General features: G+C 48.6%; 1 protein-coding gene across 2 annotated transcripts in view; it reads right to left on the reverse strand.

Moving 5' to 3' along the window:
• Positions 1–16,007, reverse strand: part of TTC31 (tetratricopeptide repeat domain 31) — a 214,820-nt gene that overhangs the window by 135,308 nt on the left and 63,505 nt on the right. For both annotated transcript variants that reach the window (XM_085642905.1, XM_085642906.1), the window contains exons 7-8: positions 4,183–4,407; positions 3,356–3,523 (exon numbers count right to left, since the gene is read on the reverse strand). In XM_085642905.1, the coding sequence (XP_085499031.1) occupies positions 3,356–3,523; positions 4,183–4,407 (393 nt within the window). The remainder of the gene's footprint in view (positions 1–3,355; positions 3,524–4,182; positions 4,408–16,007) is intronic.

Here is a 16,007-nt window from a genome sequence, read left to right on the forward strand (position 1 = left end):
TGTCTCCCCCTGTGCTGGGACTGGCCCAAGATTGGGGGGGGGGGGAGGGGAGAAGGCACGTAACCAGGGTTTACACTTAGTTTTTGGAGGGTGTAGTGTGCGCCTTAAAAAGTCACACCCCTTTACTCTCGGACCCAGAGGGCTGACGTGGGTTTCCACAGTACATCAGTGAAGGGGTGGGGGGACATTGCCAATGCTTGTTTTCATATGTGGCTCTCTGTCATTTCTATTGGTTAGTCAAAACTTCCTCAAATGAACATACTGTCCATGTAATTGTAATTTGCTCATGCCAATTTCAACATTTAAGTATACTGCCATGTCTGTCGCAGATTTTGGTTTTGAAAAGCTGCACATCCTGAAAATAACATACATTGAATTACTGTTAACGTAAAAAGTCCCCTTTCAATATGGCCGCTCGAAGTCCTATTTTCTTAGTACCACTGTGGTGTCTCTTTTTTTTCCATTGCACCGCCAAACCACCAGCTCTGGCTAGCACTCAGCCCTTACTCGGTAGTGCACCAAAGGATCGAGCTTGAAGTGTTACACTTTGTTTTATCTTCAACATAGTGGCTTATAATACCAATCTCGTGAGTGCCCTATGGATCGTGACGCAACGCAGGAGGTCTAGGATCTAAGTTCGTACAGAAGATAAAGGGGCGGGCTAAGAACATGTCTGCCATTGACTCCGTTGTTGAAGACGGGCACGCGCCCCTTCTTGGATTGACCAATGAAAGGTGAGAAGGGATGGGGCACGAGGTTGCAATGCTATGTATATTGCCGCAGTTCTATCAGGCTGCTTCCACATAGCACGATGTATGCTTGTATGCTGCTACTTATTAGGGAAGGCGAGGCACAAAGGCCGGCGCGTGTTGTGTGCGTTTAAGGCCCATTTGTGATGTTAATGAGGCGCTTTGTGTGACGAGGCACACTAGGGGCGGACAATGGTTTCACACGGAGTGAAGAGTGGGAGGGTGGGAGTGACCCCGGCAGTGATGAGACAGTGACAGAGTGTCAGAGGCAGGGATCTGGGAGAGGGGGGACAGAGGGTCAGGGGGAGGGTCCGTTGCTAGGACACCAAAATGCAAAATGGTGTCGGGCTGTCCACAGTCCCTACGGACTACGGACACGCGCTTGCTGTCTGCTATGGACAAATGGCAAGAGCATCCATGTTTGTCCATGCAGACGCGTGCACGACAGAATTGATTCGAAAAGGTACTCGCAATAGCAAGAGCAGCACATGCGCTGCTTTCGCTAGGCAAGACCTAAAAAAACAAGATCTTTCCTGAAAAGACTTACATTCACAAAAAGATCAGTAGCACTCGAGGCAGAAACAAAGATGGGCAAACAAAGGCGGAAGTGGGGGAATTCTTCATGTTGAGGTTATCACAGTGTTAGGGGAGGTTTTCTTATACAAGTGAGTACCTTACAATCAGACACAGACCAGACTGGTACAGCAATTCTACATACAGAGGAATTAAGTTTCAGACAGTCCGTCCCTTGTCTCTTAACGTGAAGAGGCGTAACTTTCGTTCTAAAAGGGAAAAAGATTCATGCCTTCCTAGTAGAGCGAAGTGCGGACATAGTGTCGCTTCAAGAGACACATGTAAAGAAAGAAGACACAACACGACTGAAGTCAAAACAATACACAACAGTTTCACTCCTTGGCCTACAGTACAACCAGATTGCAGCAAACAGGAGCAGCCCTGTAACCCAAACCTGGGGCTATTCAACAATATAAACGCAACAGTGGTCAGGAACGAATTAAAAAGAGATAACAGGTATAACTTATGATGATTCATTCAAAGAACAGTGATTTAAGTAATTAAAACCAACACGTGATTTGGAATCAGGAGGTGTCGGAGACAATTCCTTTGAAAGACTTTATGCCACGTCATACCTCAATTGTCTTGCGTAAATTATATTTTGGATTGATGTTGGTGACAGGACTCATTGATTTCATGCTCGAGACTGGAACAGCATTGCATGAATATTTGATGGTTGCTCTATACATTATGTCCTGATGATGACCTGATAGATTAGCAAGGTCGAAACGCCATTGATGCCTTCCTTGGCAAAAAATCAAGAGTAAGCATTTATTATGTTCGGTTTTTGTCATTTGATAAACTTGATTTTGTTTACACCTAGGTTTGTCCTTTTTTTTTTTTTTAGTTATATATGTTTGTGGGTACTTCATTATTCATTTATGTGTTCTTTGAATGGACGATCATAAGTTATAACTGTTATCCTTCTATTTAATTAGTTCCTGAACCACTGTTGAGTTTATACCACAATACAACCTGAGCGATGGGAAAACTAAAGCTGCTTGGAGGAGCTATAGAGGTGAGGGAGGTTCACTGTCTCCATGCACCTGCATACTGCTGCTAGATCCGCTTCTCCAACATGACGTGGGTGCCTGAATTTGGGGTAGTATTTAGGGCACTACCTATGAATAAAACTCCTGGCAGTGCCTCAAAAGGAGCAAAATTATTGGGGACACTGCCATGAGGTTGTGGAAAGAGCAAGGGGGCATGCTGTCCCTCTATTTCTTTAAAGGCCTTAAGGCGGAGTTGGCATCTTGTCTAACAGGCGAGACCTGTCAAAAGACACATCCATGAGTGAAAACTGGACATTACCGGAGAAGCCTGTGATTCTTATCCACACGTACTACCGAAGAACCACACTGGCTCCAACTACTCTACATAAACAGTCTGTTCTGTCCAGGCAGGACAGCATTGCAGATTTGCCATGTACTAGACATACTGAATACAAAGTTGGCGCGGTATTCCTCTGGGACTCCTTGCAAGATTTCTGCGACCTTCTCCCATAATGTATTGGAGTACATACTCTGCTAAAAGCTGGCATTGACTAACCGAAGGGTAAAGCTAGCTAATAAGAACATCCTCTTTCCAAGTGCCTCAGGACTCCGTCTAGGGGGGTGGGAAGGAAAGAATTGTGATTAATCCTGCTCGTAAATGCCATAATGATCAGGCTCTTGGGAGGTGGATGCCGATTCGGGTAGGTAGGATTTAGCCCAAGAACCCATGCAGGTGTCAATCAGGGCTTCGTTGAACAGAGTAAGGACTCAGATAAGGTCTGTCCTAATTGCAAGACTTCAGTGATGATGCTGGCGTTCACCTCAGACGGCAATTTTAAGCCCACACCTCAGTCCTAAGGAATTCTGCAAAGCACCATCTACCTACTTTTAAAGAACCCACCAGCCTGCTACAACTTGTACCTTTGAGACTATAAGCAATGGAGTCAAAGCATCTAAAAGCAGCTTCTCTAGGCATACTAAAGTGCAGTAACCCCCCTCCCCCCTTTTACAATCAGTAGAGAAATGAGAATTACAACTTACGCGTACAGGCGCCGCATTCTTCTTTGATTTCTCAGGTAATTTGACAGGGCTTTTCTCCGATATTGGTCTTTCCTTTTTATTATTTTTTTCCCTTTTCTCTAATTTTGGCTTACTTTCTACCTTACGCCAGACTTGATTAACAAAAGTGCTGTCCATATCCAACTCTGCCTAAGATGGAAATAAAAAAGTTAGTTTTCTACTTCGGACATGAACTGTAGAGGAAATGAACAGCTTGAGACAGACAGAAGTGTAGGCAGGTCAGGAGGTGCATGTTGGAGCAAAACAAGCATGGAATGGAATGCCACCAGCAGACAGTAGTCACACGACGAGCACATTAATGTGCTGACTAGCATAAAATGCCCTCTCGTACACAAAATAAGGCTTGAACGGACATATGACAATGCATAAATCGAGTCCCCGCAAATATAGCATAAAAACCTGTGTGATGTCACTGAAAATTGTCTGATGCTCTGAAGGGTGCCACTGTAGATGTGGTCGATGAAGAATTCCGAATAACTCAGAGCGCCAATGAAGAAAACCCCTAGCCCATGTTGTACAACTGGAGAAAGCAGGAGAGCCTGTGAGGTGCAACTGATGATAGTATATGAGCCTCTGTGATGCAAATGAAAATGGTCTGTAGCCTGCGTGGGGCCACTAAACAGTCCTCCATTGTTTCATTTAAGTTAACTAATGCATGCACCTGGGTGGCACCACTGAACAATGCACAATAGTGTGGATAAGACATTACTCTTGCGGAAGGACCCTATTTCTGTCAGATACCATAAACGGAATCTCAATTAGCCATGCACCCTCCGCAAAAAATTTACCTCCAATTCGTCTTGATCAAGATCCTCTTCTTGCTCGCTCTCCTCCGTCTCTTCGCTACAAGTTGACTCAAGGTGAGAGGTCACCGACGCTGTACTGCTATTTTTGGACGGACTTTTGTGCTGGGCATCCAGAGGTGGCCATTTATCAGACGATATACTAACACCTTGCTTCTTTTTCTCTATCTCCAACTCCTTTATAGAACTAACATCCCCAGAACCTTTTTCCTATAGGTAAAAACAAAATATAGGATCAATTAAGCTACACCCCTTCATATGGGATCACACACAAAAGCTGCAGACCCAGTGGTTCAAGGGAAAAACGGTTAAGTTGAACAGGGATCATAATTTCCAAAACAATTTAAGTACAGTAACACATTAAAATGTTGCACAGCAATTAAAATGCAGAACACAGCAAAAAAGGAATTTGCATTCAATGTCCTGGTTCTATTCCAAGTCAGAACTCATGAAAGTCTACACGCACAGCTCTTTGGCACCAGTAACAGCTTTTCACGCATCTGTTGTGGAGTCTCTGGAATGTCAAAAGCACGGAATTATGACAAAATAGAAAAACCTATTACTGTGGTGAATGTTTCCACAGAAAATATCTTAATTTTAAAGATTCGTTGACCAATCTTCCATCCCAAGGCCAACTTATTTTTTTGCTATTTATGGTTTCTAAATATTTATGAAAACGGAATCTTTAAATGCATTATTTTAAGACGGCATGAAAAACTGTTGACATTTTTCCCGCAAGGATTATCCTCGGGTAGGTTTGTTCTAGATTTGCTGTTAATCAAGAGTGACAGATTTTTTGGTTTACCTCTGAACTTGGTTAACATTCTTTCTGGATTATGTATACCCTTAACAGCAATATGCAAATGAGTACGAGTTTTAACTAGGCTATACAAAACATCTGAGGTAATCTAACCAACTTTTTCTTCAACTATGGCTCGCTTTGTCCGGGTCTAGTCACATTCAAGCAATCCATCTCCAGGTGAATAGAATCTTTCATGGACCGCTACTACTGGGCAACAAACCTGTACCTGAGAAACCCAGAGCTCCCTCAGCAAGTGAAAACAGAGCAACTGCTGCTTGGCGGAGAAACGTACCGGTGTCAGACCAGCTGTAAAGAAGCTGCATGGGACCCTAGACACAGGATCACCAAACATTACTCTATGTATTTAGATTCTAGAATGGGCACACTAAATGGTCGAGCTGCCCCCAGATCAGTTCTTGGTTCCGTCGTCTTTGCCTAATATTTAGAGAAATGGAACTCCTTCACCGTGTATAAACCTGGAGACCCCAGTTTGCTTTGAACCAAGCATACTATTCCATTCTACATTAATGACATTCAATGAAGATCTTACAATCTAACTTTTAACCCTTGTTCTGCATCCTAGGATTCTTCAAACCCCCCCCCCCCTCCCCGCCCCCCCTCTCTCAACCACTATTTTTCAACAGGAGGGGTTCTTCAGATGAGGTCACATTGGCATAAGCTGTTCAAATGGACCCGAGGCTGTGGCGTAACTTCCAGAGGAGTGCTTGATATGGGAGTTGGTGGCTCGTTAAAGTAACAAACCATGCTTTCACTGACGCCGCATTATGCCTCATGCTACTGTTTCCTTCTATTCCTTTTTACCCTACCCCCTTAGAGATTCTTGGTGCATAAGTGAAAAGAGTTGTTGTTAGAAAGCGGTTTTAGGTGTAAAATTAGAATTTCAGAAAAGATAGCCTGTATGGGCTATCGCGATTGTTTCTGCATTCCAAAATACCAGTTCTCCCCTCTTAATTGCACATTCTACCATGAATCTTCAGTGTTTACAGGCAGGAATATTCCAAGAGCATGACTTGAAAAAGATGCCCACGAAGCAGAAGTTGTTTAAGCTGGTAGAAGGAGATACAGTAGTTTACCTCATCAGACAACTTAAGTGCACAAGTGGCGAGTATGACACGTCTCTTGGTTCAAAGTCGCCCACCTGACCCCAGTTCTACCCTGCTGTCCGTGATTGGCAGATAAAAACAAAAGGTTTACAGGCCCACTATTGGAGGCAAGAGGGGCGCAGGTGGAGTAGGAAGTCTAGGGGAGTCGTGCACGTGACTACAGGAGCGGGCTTGGTGGTGCTGACATCTGACAGACCATCTTCGGTGGAGAGAGCTGTGCTGGCTGCAGATGGAAGACTTGTCAAGCCAAATTGTACAGATTTTGGGGAGAACGAAGTGAAGAAAGATTGATGTACACAATGAAGGCAGATGGATGTTTTGCAGCGTACATCAGTACTAGTAAACATGGACTTTACTGTAGCTTACGATGCATTATAAAGGCGCCAGTAAGAGATACAAACTAAAGGTTTACTGTACAAATACTGCTAACCCAACTAAACAATGACGAAAGCATTAATTCACGCAACCACGTAGCACATGCGTGGTCCTGCCCGTTGCGTGTGTCCTAAACTTGCCACAACGCTGGGCATGCCAGACCTGGGTAGGGAGCTTGTAAAGCGTCGAGGAGCTTAAGGTTGTGGTATGTTGGTGGAAAACACTGAACAGATCCTACCCACATATGGATACTACCAGGACCACTGGCAGCAAGTATTACAGTACGTTATTTATCTCTTATTTTTTTAGATACTCTTGCCTCTTATTTAGAGATCTTGTGGAGTGCAGCACACTATTCAATCAACTCACAGCGCTCTGGCGGAAACGGAACCATAAACCCACTTAGATCTGCTTTAGAACCACACGACGCAGGCTAGAAGTGGACGTCACGGTGACGATGCACACATCTCCAGAAGCTGCCCAACAATAGAGACCCTCAGGATGCACAGCTCGGACAGAGGCTGAAAGGAAGAGACGGGGACACAAAGGGACACCGAAGTAAACCCACTGGGATTGCCTCAGATCAGCTAGCGAGACCACAAACTCCCATCTTGTTGTTTTATTGGAGTCTCGAGCCAAGTGAAGCTTAGATGATGTTATTGCGAGAAAGTCTCGTACGCGTGAATGCCTAGTTTTGCAACATTGCTAAGTAGCAACTGTACTACTTTACAGCAGGAAAGGGGGGAGGGGGTCATGTGAATACACTACTTCAAGCAGATTATTACTGGTAATTCATGTTTTCGGTTTGCAGAATGGGATGTAAATGACATGCTGTGCTCAGACTGAACAGCAGCGCATTCCCCATATGACTCTTGAATACACTGAATTCTTTGTATTGATTTCCATCAGCAGTATTAATTATACCCCGGTGACAGTCTTTATATCGGCCACACCAACCCATTTGCCTCAACATTTTCAACAAAGTTTAGTTCCTGCCAAGCCCATCACGATAATACATGGACATGGTTCCATTGCAGCGCCCCCCTCGCCCATCCACACTCCTTCCACAGTTAAACTGGTCTCTTCCACAGCAGGTCCATCAATCCAGTCAGTATTTCTGCCCGCTCAGCAAGACCTACTGTCTCTTTCTTATCTCTCAGTAAGTCCTTCCTATGCGGTTCCTCCGGCACTGCCCGTTCCATCAAGTCCTTTTTTCCAACGGGCAGCCCTCGGTAGTGGGGCTTCCGCAGTGGATTGCTACGCGCCTTTTCACCACAACAGTCCCCGATGAGAGCATGCATAATTTCAAGTTGTGGCCCATCCTACTCGGAAGTATTGCCAGTGGCCATTGCCTTATAGATTCCTCGAGCAGTGCACCTGTGGTCACTCAAACTGGCCCCAATACCCCCCCTCCCCCCAAGAACCCATCAAAAGCTCCACGTCATATGCAGAAACGCTGAACCCAAAGAGATGCCCCTTACACAAGCAGACGACCTGTTGGGATGAGTCTTCAATACGGTTTGATCCACTTGTGCTTCTTTAATTATGGATGTCACAACAGAATTTATTTTTTACACTTGTGAGCAGATGACTAAATCGCTGTCTTGCAAATATGGATTACTGGAACATTACCAAGAAAGGCATAGTAGCTGGTATCGCCCTTCTTCAAGTGGGATGAGCCTACCGAATGTCAGTGAGCACTCCATTTGGACGTGTCTAACAAACTTGAATGGAAGGCGCATTACATCTAGTAATCTCCAGTCTACATACGGGAAGTGTAAGTGCTTGAGTGCCACGGAAACAAGAAGCTCTTTGGTGTTGCTTTTAGTTCATTTATGTCTGTAGATAGAGTACACATTTTAAATCAAGAAGGGGTTAGGGAAGAATGTTGGAAACCCAAGTAACAGACATGAAAAGTTGAGACTACCTTAAAAAGGAAAGGTGGGAGTGAGCGAAAAAAAGCCTATATTTGGGTGATTCTGGATGAAGGGTTCCTCCGACTGCTAGCTCCTGGAGTACACTAATCCAGGCGCAGGGGACCGATTGCGGCCAGGAGTAATATTCTCCATGATAATGCTTGTAGTGCGCGTTGTAGGAAGCTGCATCTTTACATAATATACCAAAAACAGGGTAGATTGTGCAGTGAGTCCAGGTATTCCTTGAGCGGGCAGGGGCTTGCTTTAACGATCCCAAGGTGCTCTTTTTGTGGCACTGTGGCTGAGAAGCCTCATCGAGGAGAAGTGTTGGACATTTGTTGTAGACACACGGTCAATAAATGATACACATACACACTCAATAAGAAGATCAACATCAATATTGGAAAACAACACGTATCTGACTCATTTTTTAACACCAAGAACTTCGTTATTGGGCAAGTACTTTTTAAAATAGCAGTTTTGAAGAAAACAGGTAGGTACACTTGTATGGTCGCTAATGCGGTAATGTTATCCTACAGAGAAAAAAAACATACTGCATACGGGTTCTTAGCAACGACTAACATGACCAATCTTCTGGAGTTAAGGTGAGTAGGGGGCACGGTCCAAGACCGTACCAACAGGTCACCTTGGGCGGCATTGGGTGGCCGGGTGCAACAGTGCGTTCCAGCGTCAGGAGCCCTGTTGGTTTCAATGGGAAGCGGTCCTGGCAAAAAGAGGCTGCAAGCTGCAGGCTAGTCCAGTTGAACCCACAGGGGGACTCTGTCCTCGAGATGCTCAGGCACGTAGAGACACCGTCAGTTCACTTCTTCACGGGCTGTAGAGCTCAGGTGCAGGGCTGTCTTTAGGCGTCGGGTCTGTGCTGTAGGAGACACTTGCGGTTGAGGGGACTTGCAGTAAGAGGCAGCAGGCACCGACGAAGTCCAGTCGGTGCAAACCCAAGGTGGGGTTTGACTCTGGAGGGTCTCATGGTACCGCTGGCCCACTTCAACTCTTCGGGCATGGGTGCAGCGGTGCTTTCTGTGGTGGAGTTTTCACAGTCCAGAGTCTGCACGCTCTTCTCTTGTTGGGTGCAGGGTGTAGGAAAGTAGCTACGCTATTCCACTGGAGATGCTGGTGGCTCCCTGAAGTGCTGGCAGTCCTCCCAGCTTTTGGAGACAGAGCAGTGGCAGGACGAGTAATCTTTGGTGCAACTGTCTGAGACAGCAAGGAGGCGAGCAGGGTTGGCGACAAGTCAGTTTCTGCTCCTGAGTTCTTCCTCACTGCGGCTCTTCGATGTCCTTCTCAGGTCGATGGAAACTCCTTTCCTGGTGCAAGGGGCTCCCCTAAATACTAGACTTAGGGACATTAAGGGGGGTGAAGGGTGGTAGCCAATGGGCTACTTAATCTTGGGGTCACCACACCCCCTAAATGACCACAATCCGTGGTAAATGAACATAACCTTGTCCCAGAGTTCCTAATTCTGCCATCATGAAGGTGGCGGAATATTCCTACAGTGGGGAACATCAGGCAGTTCACCTTAGGGCTGTGACTGGCCTGTTAGCACACCGCGCCTTCCTGCATATCTAATTTCCTGCCTGTCCTGGTGCCAAATGGCTCCCAAGGTGGGGGTTGGCATTTCCCTCTCTGGGGAAGCAGAGGTCACAGATCAAAGGCGGCCGAGGCCTCGAAGCCGCCTGCATGGATATGCTGATCACTCAGCCATCCTGCTTGGAGGAGGTGACAACACCGCCAGCTGGAGCAGGCCCCGTTTCTGCCCTCTGAGAACACAGACTCTCACCTGAAGAGGGTCAGAGACCAGTCTGTGGTGGCAGGCTGGTCCACACCAGTCAGCCAGCACACTGGAGGTGGTAGGTTATCAATGGGTACCTCGAAGGTACCCTCTGGGTGCATGTATTAATAAAGCCGTCACTGGAATCAGGGTGGGCTTATTAATAGGAAATGTTTGGTACCAAACATCTCTGGTTTCAGTGAAGCCATCATGTAGCAGAGGAACTTGTAAACACCAGTGTTCAGGAACTGCACTGAAAATGGCTTCCCTATTTACTTGCGATGTCCAGGACTCGACTTAGGCATCACATGGGCATGTCTGCTCGTGCAGATATGTCCACACATGTAATATAGAGCGCCCTGCCTTGGGGTTGTAAGGCCTGCTGTAGGGGTGACTTGCCCATTCTGCATGCAGTGTCTGTGGGCATGGCACACAGGAATTGTGCCATGTTGGGTCTTCAATTTTCTCTGCACCATGGCACGCAGATGGCATGTTAGTGCGGAGGGGTCTCTCAGGGAGGCACAATACATGCTGTAGCCCTTAGAGACCCTCTTTAGCGTCCATGCCCAAGGTACCAGGGGTGCCCTTTACCAGGGACTTACAGAAGCTGCTAAAGGTTTTGCCAACTTAGGGAAATATTGTACAGTTTTAGGGAAAGATCTGGCAGGGGGACCTGGATAGCAGGAACCCAGTGCGCTTCTATCAAAATTACAAGGGCCACCAGGCAAAACGTGGGGGGTTCATGTACAAAAGGGGCGCTTTCCTACACGTATGAATGTCATGATTCAAAAGGAAGAAACAAGCCTGGTCAGAACAGTGATGAGAGCTCAAGAGGGGACGCGGAGAGCTGTAGGAGGAGCGATGGGCCTGAGAGCATCGATTATGGTTCTAATAACAGGAACAGTCGGAATGAACATTTGCTTTGTGAGGACAGGGCTCAGCAGACAAAGGAACACCAGGTGAGCTGTGTGTTCAACCTGCACTCTGACAAACACATTTATGACAATGTCTGATGGCGCGGCGGGTAACATCGATGAATGAAAGGCTTCCACCCAGCAGCCAGCACAAGGCTCACTGGCTGATGTCGGTTTTAAAAACCCTCAAGAGTCTCTTGGTAAATGGAAGTGTCATCCTCATGGGGCTCAGGAGCTAGGCGACTACATTAGGCGCCCCTGCATTGGGGTCTAGATTCGTCCTCAGTGCAGTCGCCATCGGCACCGTTTGCAGTACGGCGAATCTAACATTCCTTATAGCCGAGAACGCCATATCTGTGCACCCACGTGAGACAACAAGGAGTAACGTCACAGGAATACCACACGGTCTGTACTGCTGGTGGAATCTCCCCAGCCATGTACCCGCTGAGCCTTCCCCGGAGCTGGGAGTGTGGCTAGCGGAGGGGGTGTATAAATGGAGTCGGCCAAGGCCTGCTCGGTGAGGGTCTCGGACTGGACTTCCTCCTCATGCCTGCAGAGCGGACCTGCAGCGTCGCAGTCGGGCCTCGGGATGTGCTCTGCTAACAGGGGTGCCCGTCTCCGACAGCTGATTGCCACATCCACTGAAGATTCGGGGGTACAAGCAGGTGGTGTGTCCCCCCTGCCTCCCCAGTTAGAGCGCAGTGCAAGGCAGTCAAGCTGTGTGTGCACGAGCATGGCTCAGTGGCGGCTGGAGGGCTGTACAAGCATGGGGCGCAATAATCCCAGTGAAGGGGCCAGACTCCTCAGATTCTGGGGGTTCACTCGCGCTCTCTCGCAGTCACATGCAGTACTCTACTTCGCATTTGCAGTCACTTTTACTTTCGGATTCCCAGTCTCATGACTCGCGCACTCACACTCTGACTCACATATTCTCAAGTATTCATTCTCGATCATCTTGTGCCACTATCTCACTCTGCTTCACTCAGTCCCATTTATTCTGGCTCACTCAATGTCAACGTGACTCACTCATTTAATCTCAATTTCACTCAGTGTGACTCACCCATGTCTCCTCAGTCTCACTGATTACCATTGCCTTCCCTAGGACTAACTCGTTCTCTCCAACTCACTCAGGCCCACTCAGTTCGACTCGCTCAATCTCACTCGGGCTCACTCAGACTTGGTCTCACTCATTCTGTCTGTCTCAGTTGCTCAGTCTGCCGTCTGACGGATTCATCAGTCCCACTCAATAGCACACGGAGTCACTCATACTAACTCCGTCTCACTCGCTCACACTCATTCCGAGTCACTTAGGCTCACTCAGTCAGATTCGCGAACCCAGACTGTGACTAATGAGTTTCACACAGTCCCATTCAGTTCCTCACTTTAATTGCCCATCACTATCATTCCATTCTCACGTGTACTCACTTTACTCATTTTGACTCACTGGTTCACCAATACACTCACTCCGTCTCAATACACACACACCCTCTTTCACAGACACACACAAGCATGCGCGCACACACATTGCATTTAAAAGTGTTTGTTAGGTCTCGCGAGAGCTTTTGTAAAAGGGGGATTTGGAAGTGCAAACCAGTGCTTTCAGGCCGCCAACTACAGTGCATGTGCGCCGGGCGCGCGCACCATTTGGCAGCCTGCGTGATCATTTTGCGGCCGCTTTGATGTTCTCAGTGAGCCGCGCGGCCACTGAGAACATCAAAGCGGCCGTGAAAGTGCACACCATATGCTCTGCTCGCATCTCCCTCCTCCCTTTTCGTCACTACTCATGAGAACAAACAAACAAAATTCACACCATTTGTGCAGCTCACTTTGAAGCTCCAGCCCGCTTAGAGGTGCCTTAAGGCCAACGAGCTATTAGTTGTTTTTGCTTTGAATGCTTGTACTTATGGTTCTGACATTCTAATAGTCTACACACAACTACATGTCCCAGAAAGCAAAGCAAAAACATTGGTTAGATGAGTTACATACACAGCGTCTTTTTGTCCATCCTAAACTCTCCCCTCCTCACATTCCTAGTTCTCCCTCACTCAATGCCCGTCCCTCTCCCAGCCCTCGCCACTCCCTTAGTGATACGGACGTACATGGGGAGGACTGCACTTGCGTGTGGACACAGCGCTGTCTCAATAAGCAGATTACGAAACCTCCACTGGCGAAGCGCAGCTCTAAACCCCGGTGATCAGACCCCGACCTGGCTGCTGACATCACACCAGAGCCGCGCCCCTCTTGGGAAAGACTGGGCTCTGAGAAAGAGGTTGTGTCCGATCCCTGACAATAACAACACATACATCCGACGAACCCCCTAGCATTACAAGGATCTGCTGTTGGTTATGTACAGGTTTTCAGGATAGGATAGCGTTTGGAAGCTGGTTGGGGTATCAGTGCACTTTACAAAAGACATGAGCATTAGTTGGGAATTATCATTTAAGCCATAATAAGTATGAAGTATTTTTTAAAGCAGTACAGAGGTAAATTCAGTAAGAGATGGGCCCTTTATTACGCAAAATCATTTTATTTTTGTTTTATCTGTTTATATTTTATGTTGCTTGCACAGTTAGGCGGTAGTTCATTTATTAGAGTCATGTTCAGCACTCCAGATATTTCCTGTAAAAAGCCGATGCCTATAATAGGTCAAGTTAAACTACATGTCCCAGCATTCATAGTGAACTGATTGGAAAAAGAGTCTAGTGGCATTATAATAGCTGTCCAGTGGCTACATCCAGACCTGGCATGTTAGACACAGAGCTCGACATGGACGGGATTGTTGCCTCGTACTTAGAGTGGTAAACGTCAAACCCCACACTGCAAAGGATCCAATGTTGTCATATCTGACATTGGCTTACAGTGGAACTACTTTTATCTTCCCTGACAAATCGACCTTCGATTTGCATATAAAAAGACCACTGCAGGTTGATTTTTAAATCTGAATGTGCCCTTTGCTTATTTTTCTCTTCTTTTCCTTATTATTGTATTTAGTGGTGTGCTTTGCTGTTTCTTTTAGTTTTTGTTTTTAAACGCGTATTCTGCCGCCCTTCACCCAGAGACACGTTGACCTTGTGTCTTCTCTCCATGGCAGTATGTCCGGTCATTCAGGACTGCACTCTGTTCCCTGTCTAACTGAGTGTAGAATCTGTAGACAACACCAATAAGCCAGAAATACACGAACACACCCTGTAAAACAAGCACTGGCATAGCCAATAGGTCTCGCCTTTGGGACTTTATAAGTGTTTAGTTATCCAGCATGATATCCTTGGTGCAACAACATCAAGTGTTGCATGGCTAAACACTTATAAGGTCCCAAAGGCGAGACCTATTGGCTATGCCAATGCTTGTTTTTACTTATCTTGCTATCCGCACGTGTCCCGTTTAAACCCGCGCTGCCTCTTTCCGTTTCCAGCGCTGGGCTATGAAAGTGAAACCGGCCACCTGCGCAGTCACGGATTCAAGGTTTCGATTTCACCCCTCTCTGGAAGGAGTTGGAAAAGGGTGGGCAGCTGGTGACTGGCATGTGCGCACGGCACTGCAGGGGTTAAGGCTGCAGCACCTGTGTCTACTTGTAGCTGTGAGACGGAGCACATCACAGGTGGGACGGGCAGGGCTGGGCACGGGGGAGGGCAGGGCACCGAGGGAGGGGCAGGGCACCGAGGAAGGGCAGGCTACGGGGGCTGCAACCTATGTGCCCTTCAGGCCGCGGTCCGTCTACACAGTACCTTCCACTCCGCCCCGTACCTCAAGGAGCGCGCACGGCTCCAAACACAAAGGGAGGTACTTACGGTACAGCCACAAGAACAGTTTAATGGGGCACAGCAGATCGTTGAGGCCACAAGGTGTGCAGACATGCCCAAGAGGAGTTTACCAGCGTGTGACCTGAGACACATTGTCTGTCATTCGGCCCCGCCGCTAGTCATTCAGCCCCGCCGCCGCTGGTTCATTTCAGCCCCGCCGCCGCTGGTTCATTCGGCCCTGCTGCCGTTGGTTCATTTCAGCCCCGCTGCTGGTTCGTTTTGGCCCCGCCGCCGCTGGTTCATTTCAGCCCGCCGCTGGTCATTCAGCCCCGCTGCCGCTGGTTCATTTCGGCTCCGCTGCTGGTTCATTCCGGCCCCGCCGCCGCTGGTTCGTTTCGGCCCCGCCGCCGCTGGTTCGTTTCGGCCCCGCCGCCGCTGGTTCGTTTCGGCCCCGCCGCCGCTGGTCATCCGGCCCCGCCGCCGCTGGTTCATTTCAGCCCGCCGCTGGTCATTCAGCCCCGCCGCCGCGGGTTCATTTCGGCTCTGCCGCTGGTTCGTTTCGGCCCCGCCGCCGCTGGTTCGTTTCGGCCCCGCCGCCGCTGGTCATCCGGCCCCGCCGCCGCTGGTTCATTTCAGCCCGCCGCTGGTCATTCAGCCCCGCCGCCGCGGGTTCATTTCGGCTCTACCGCTGGTTCGTTTCAGCCCCGCCGCCGCTGGTTCGTTTCAGCCCCGCCGCCGCTGGTTCGTTTCAGCCCCGCCGCCGCTGGTTCGTTTCAGCCCCGCCGCCGCTGGTTCGTTTCAGCCCCGCCGCCGCTGGATCACTTCGGCCCAGCCGCCACTGGTTCATTCCGGCTGCTGGTTCGTTTCAGCTCCGCCGCTGGTTCGTTTCAGCCCCGCCGCCGCTGGTTCGTTTTAGCCCCGCCGCCGCTGGATCACTTCGGCCCCACCGGTGCGGGATCACTTCGGCCCCACCGGTGCGGGATCACTTCGGCCCCACCGGTGCGGGATCACTTCGGCCCCACCGGTGCGGGATCACTTCGGCCCCACCGGTGCGGGATCACTTCGGCCCCACCGGTGCGGGATCACTTCGGCCCCACCGGTGCGGGATCACTTCGGCCCAGCCGCCGCTGGTTCATTCCGGCTGCTGGTT

Source organism: Triturus cristatus, chromosome 2_2 (assembly GCF_964204655.1).
Source record: "Triturus cristatus chromosome 2_2, aTriCri1.1, whole genome shotgun sequence".
Lineage (NCBI taxonomy): Eukaryota > Metazoa > Chordata > Amphibia > Caudata > Salamandridae > Triturus > Triturus cristatus.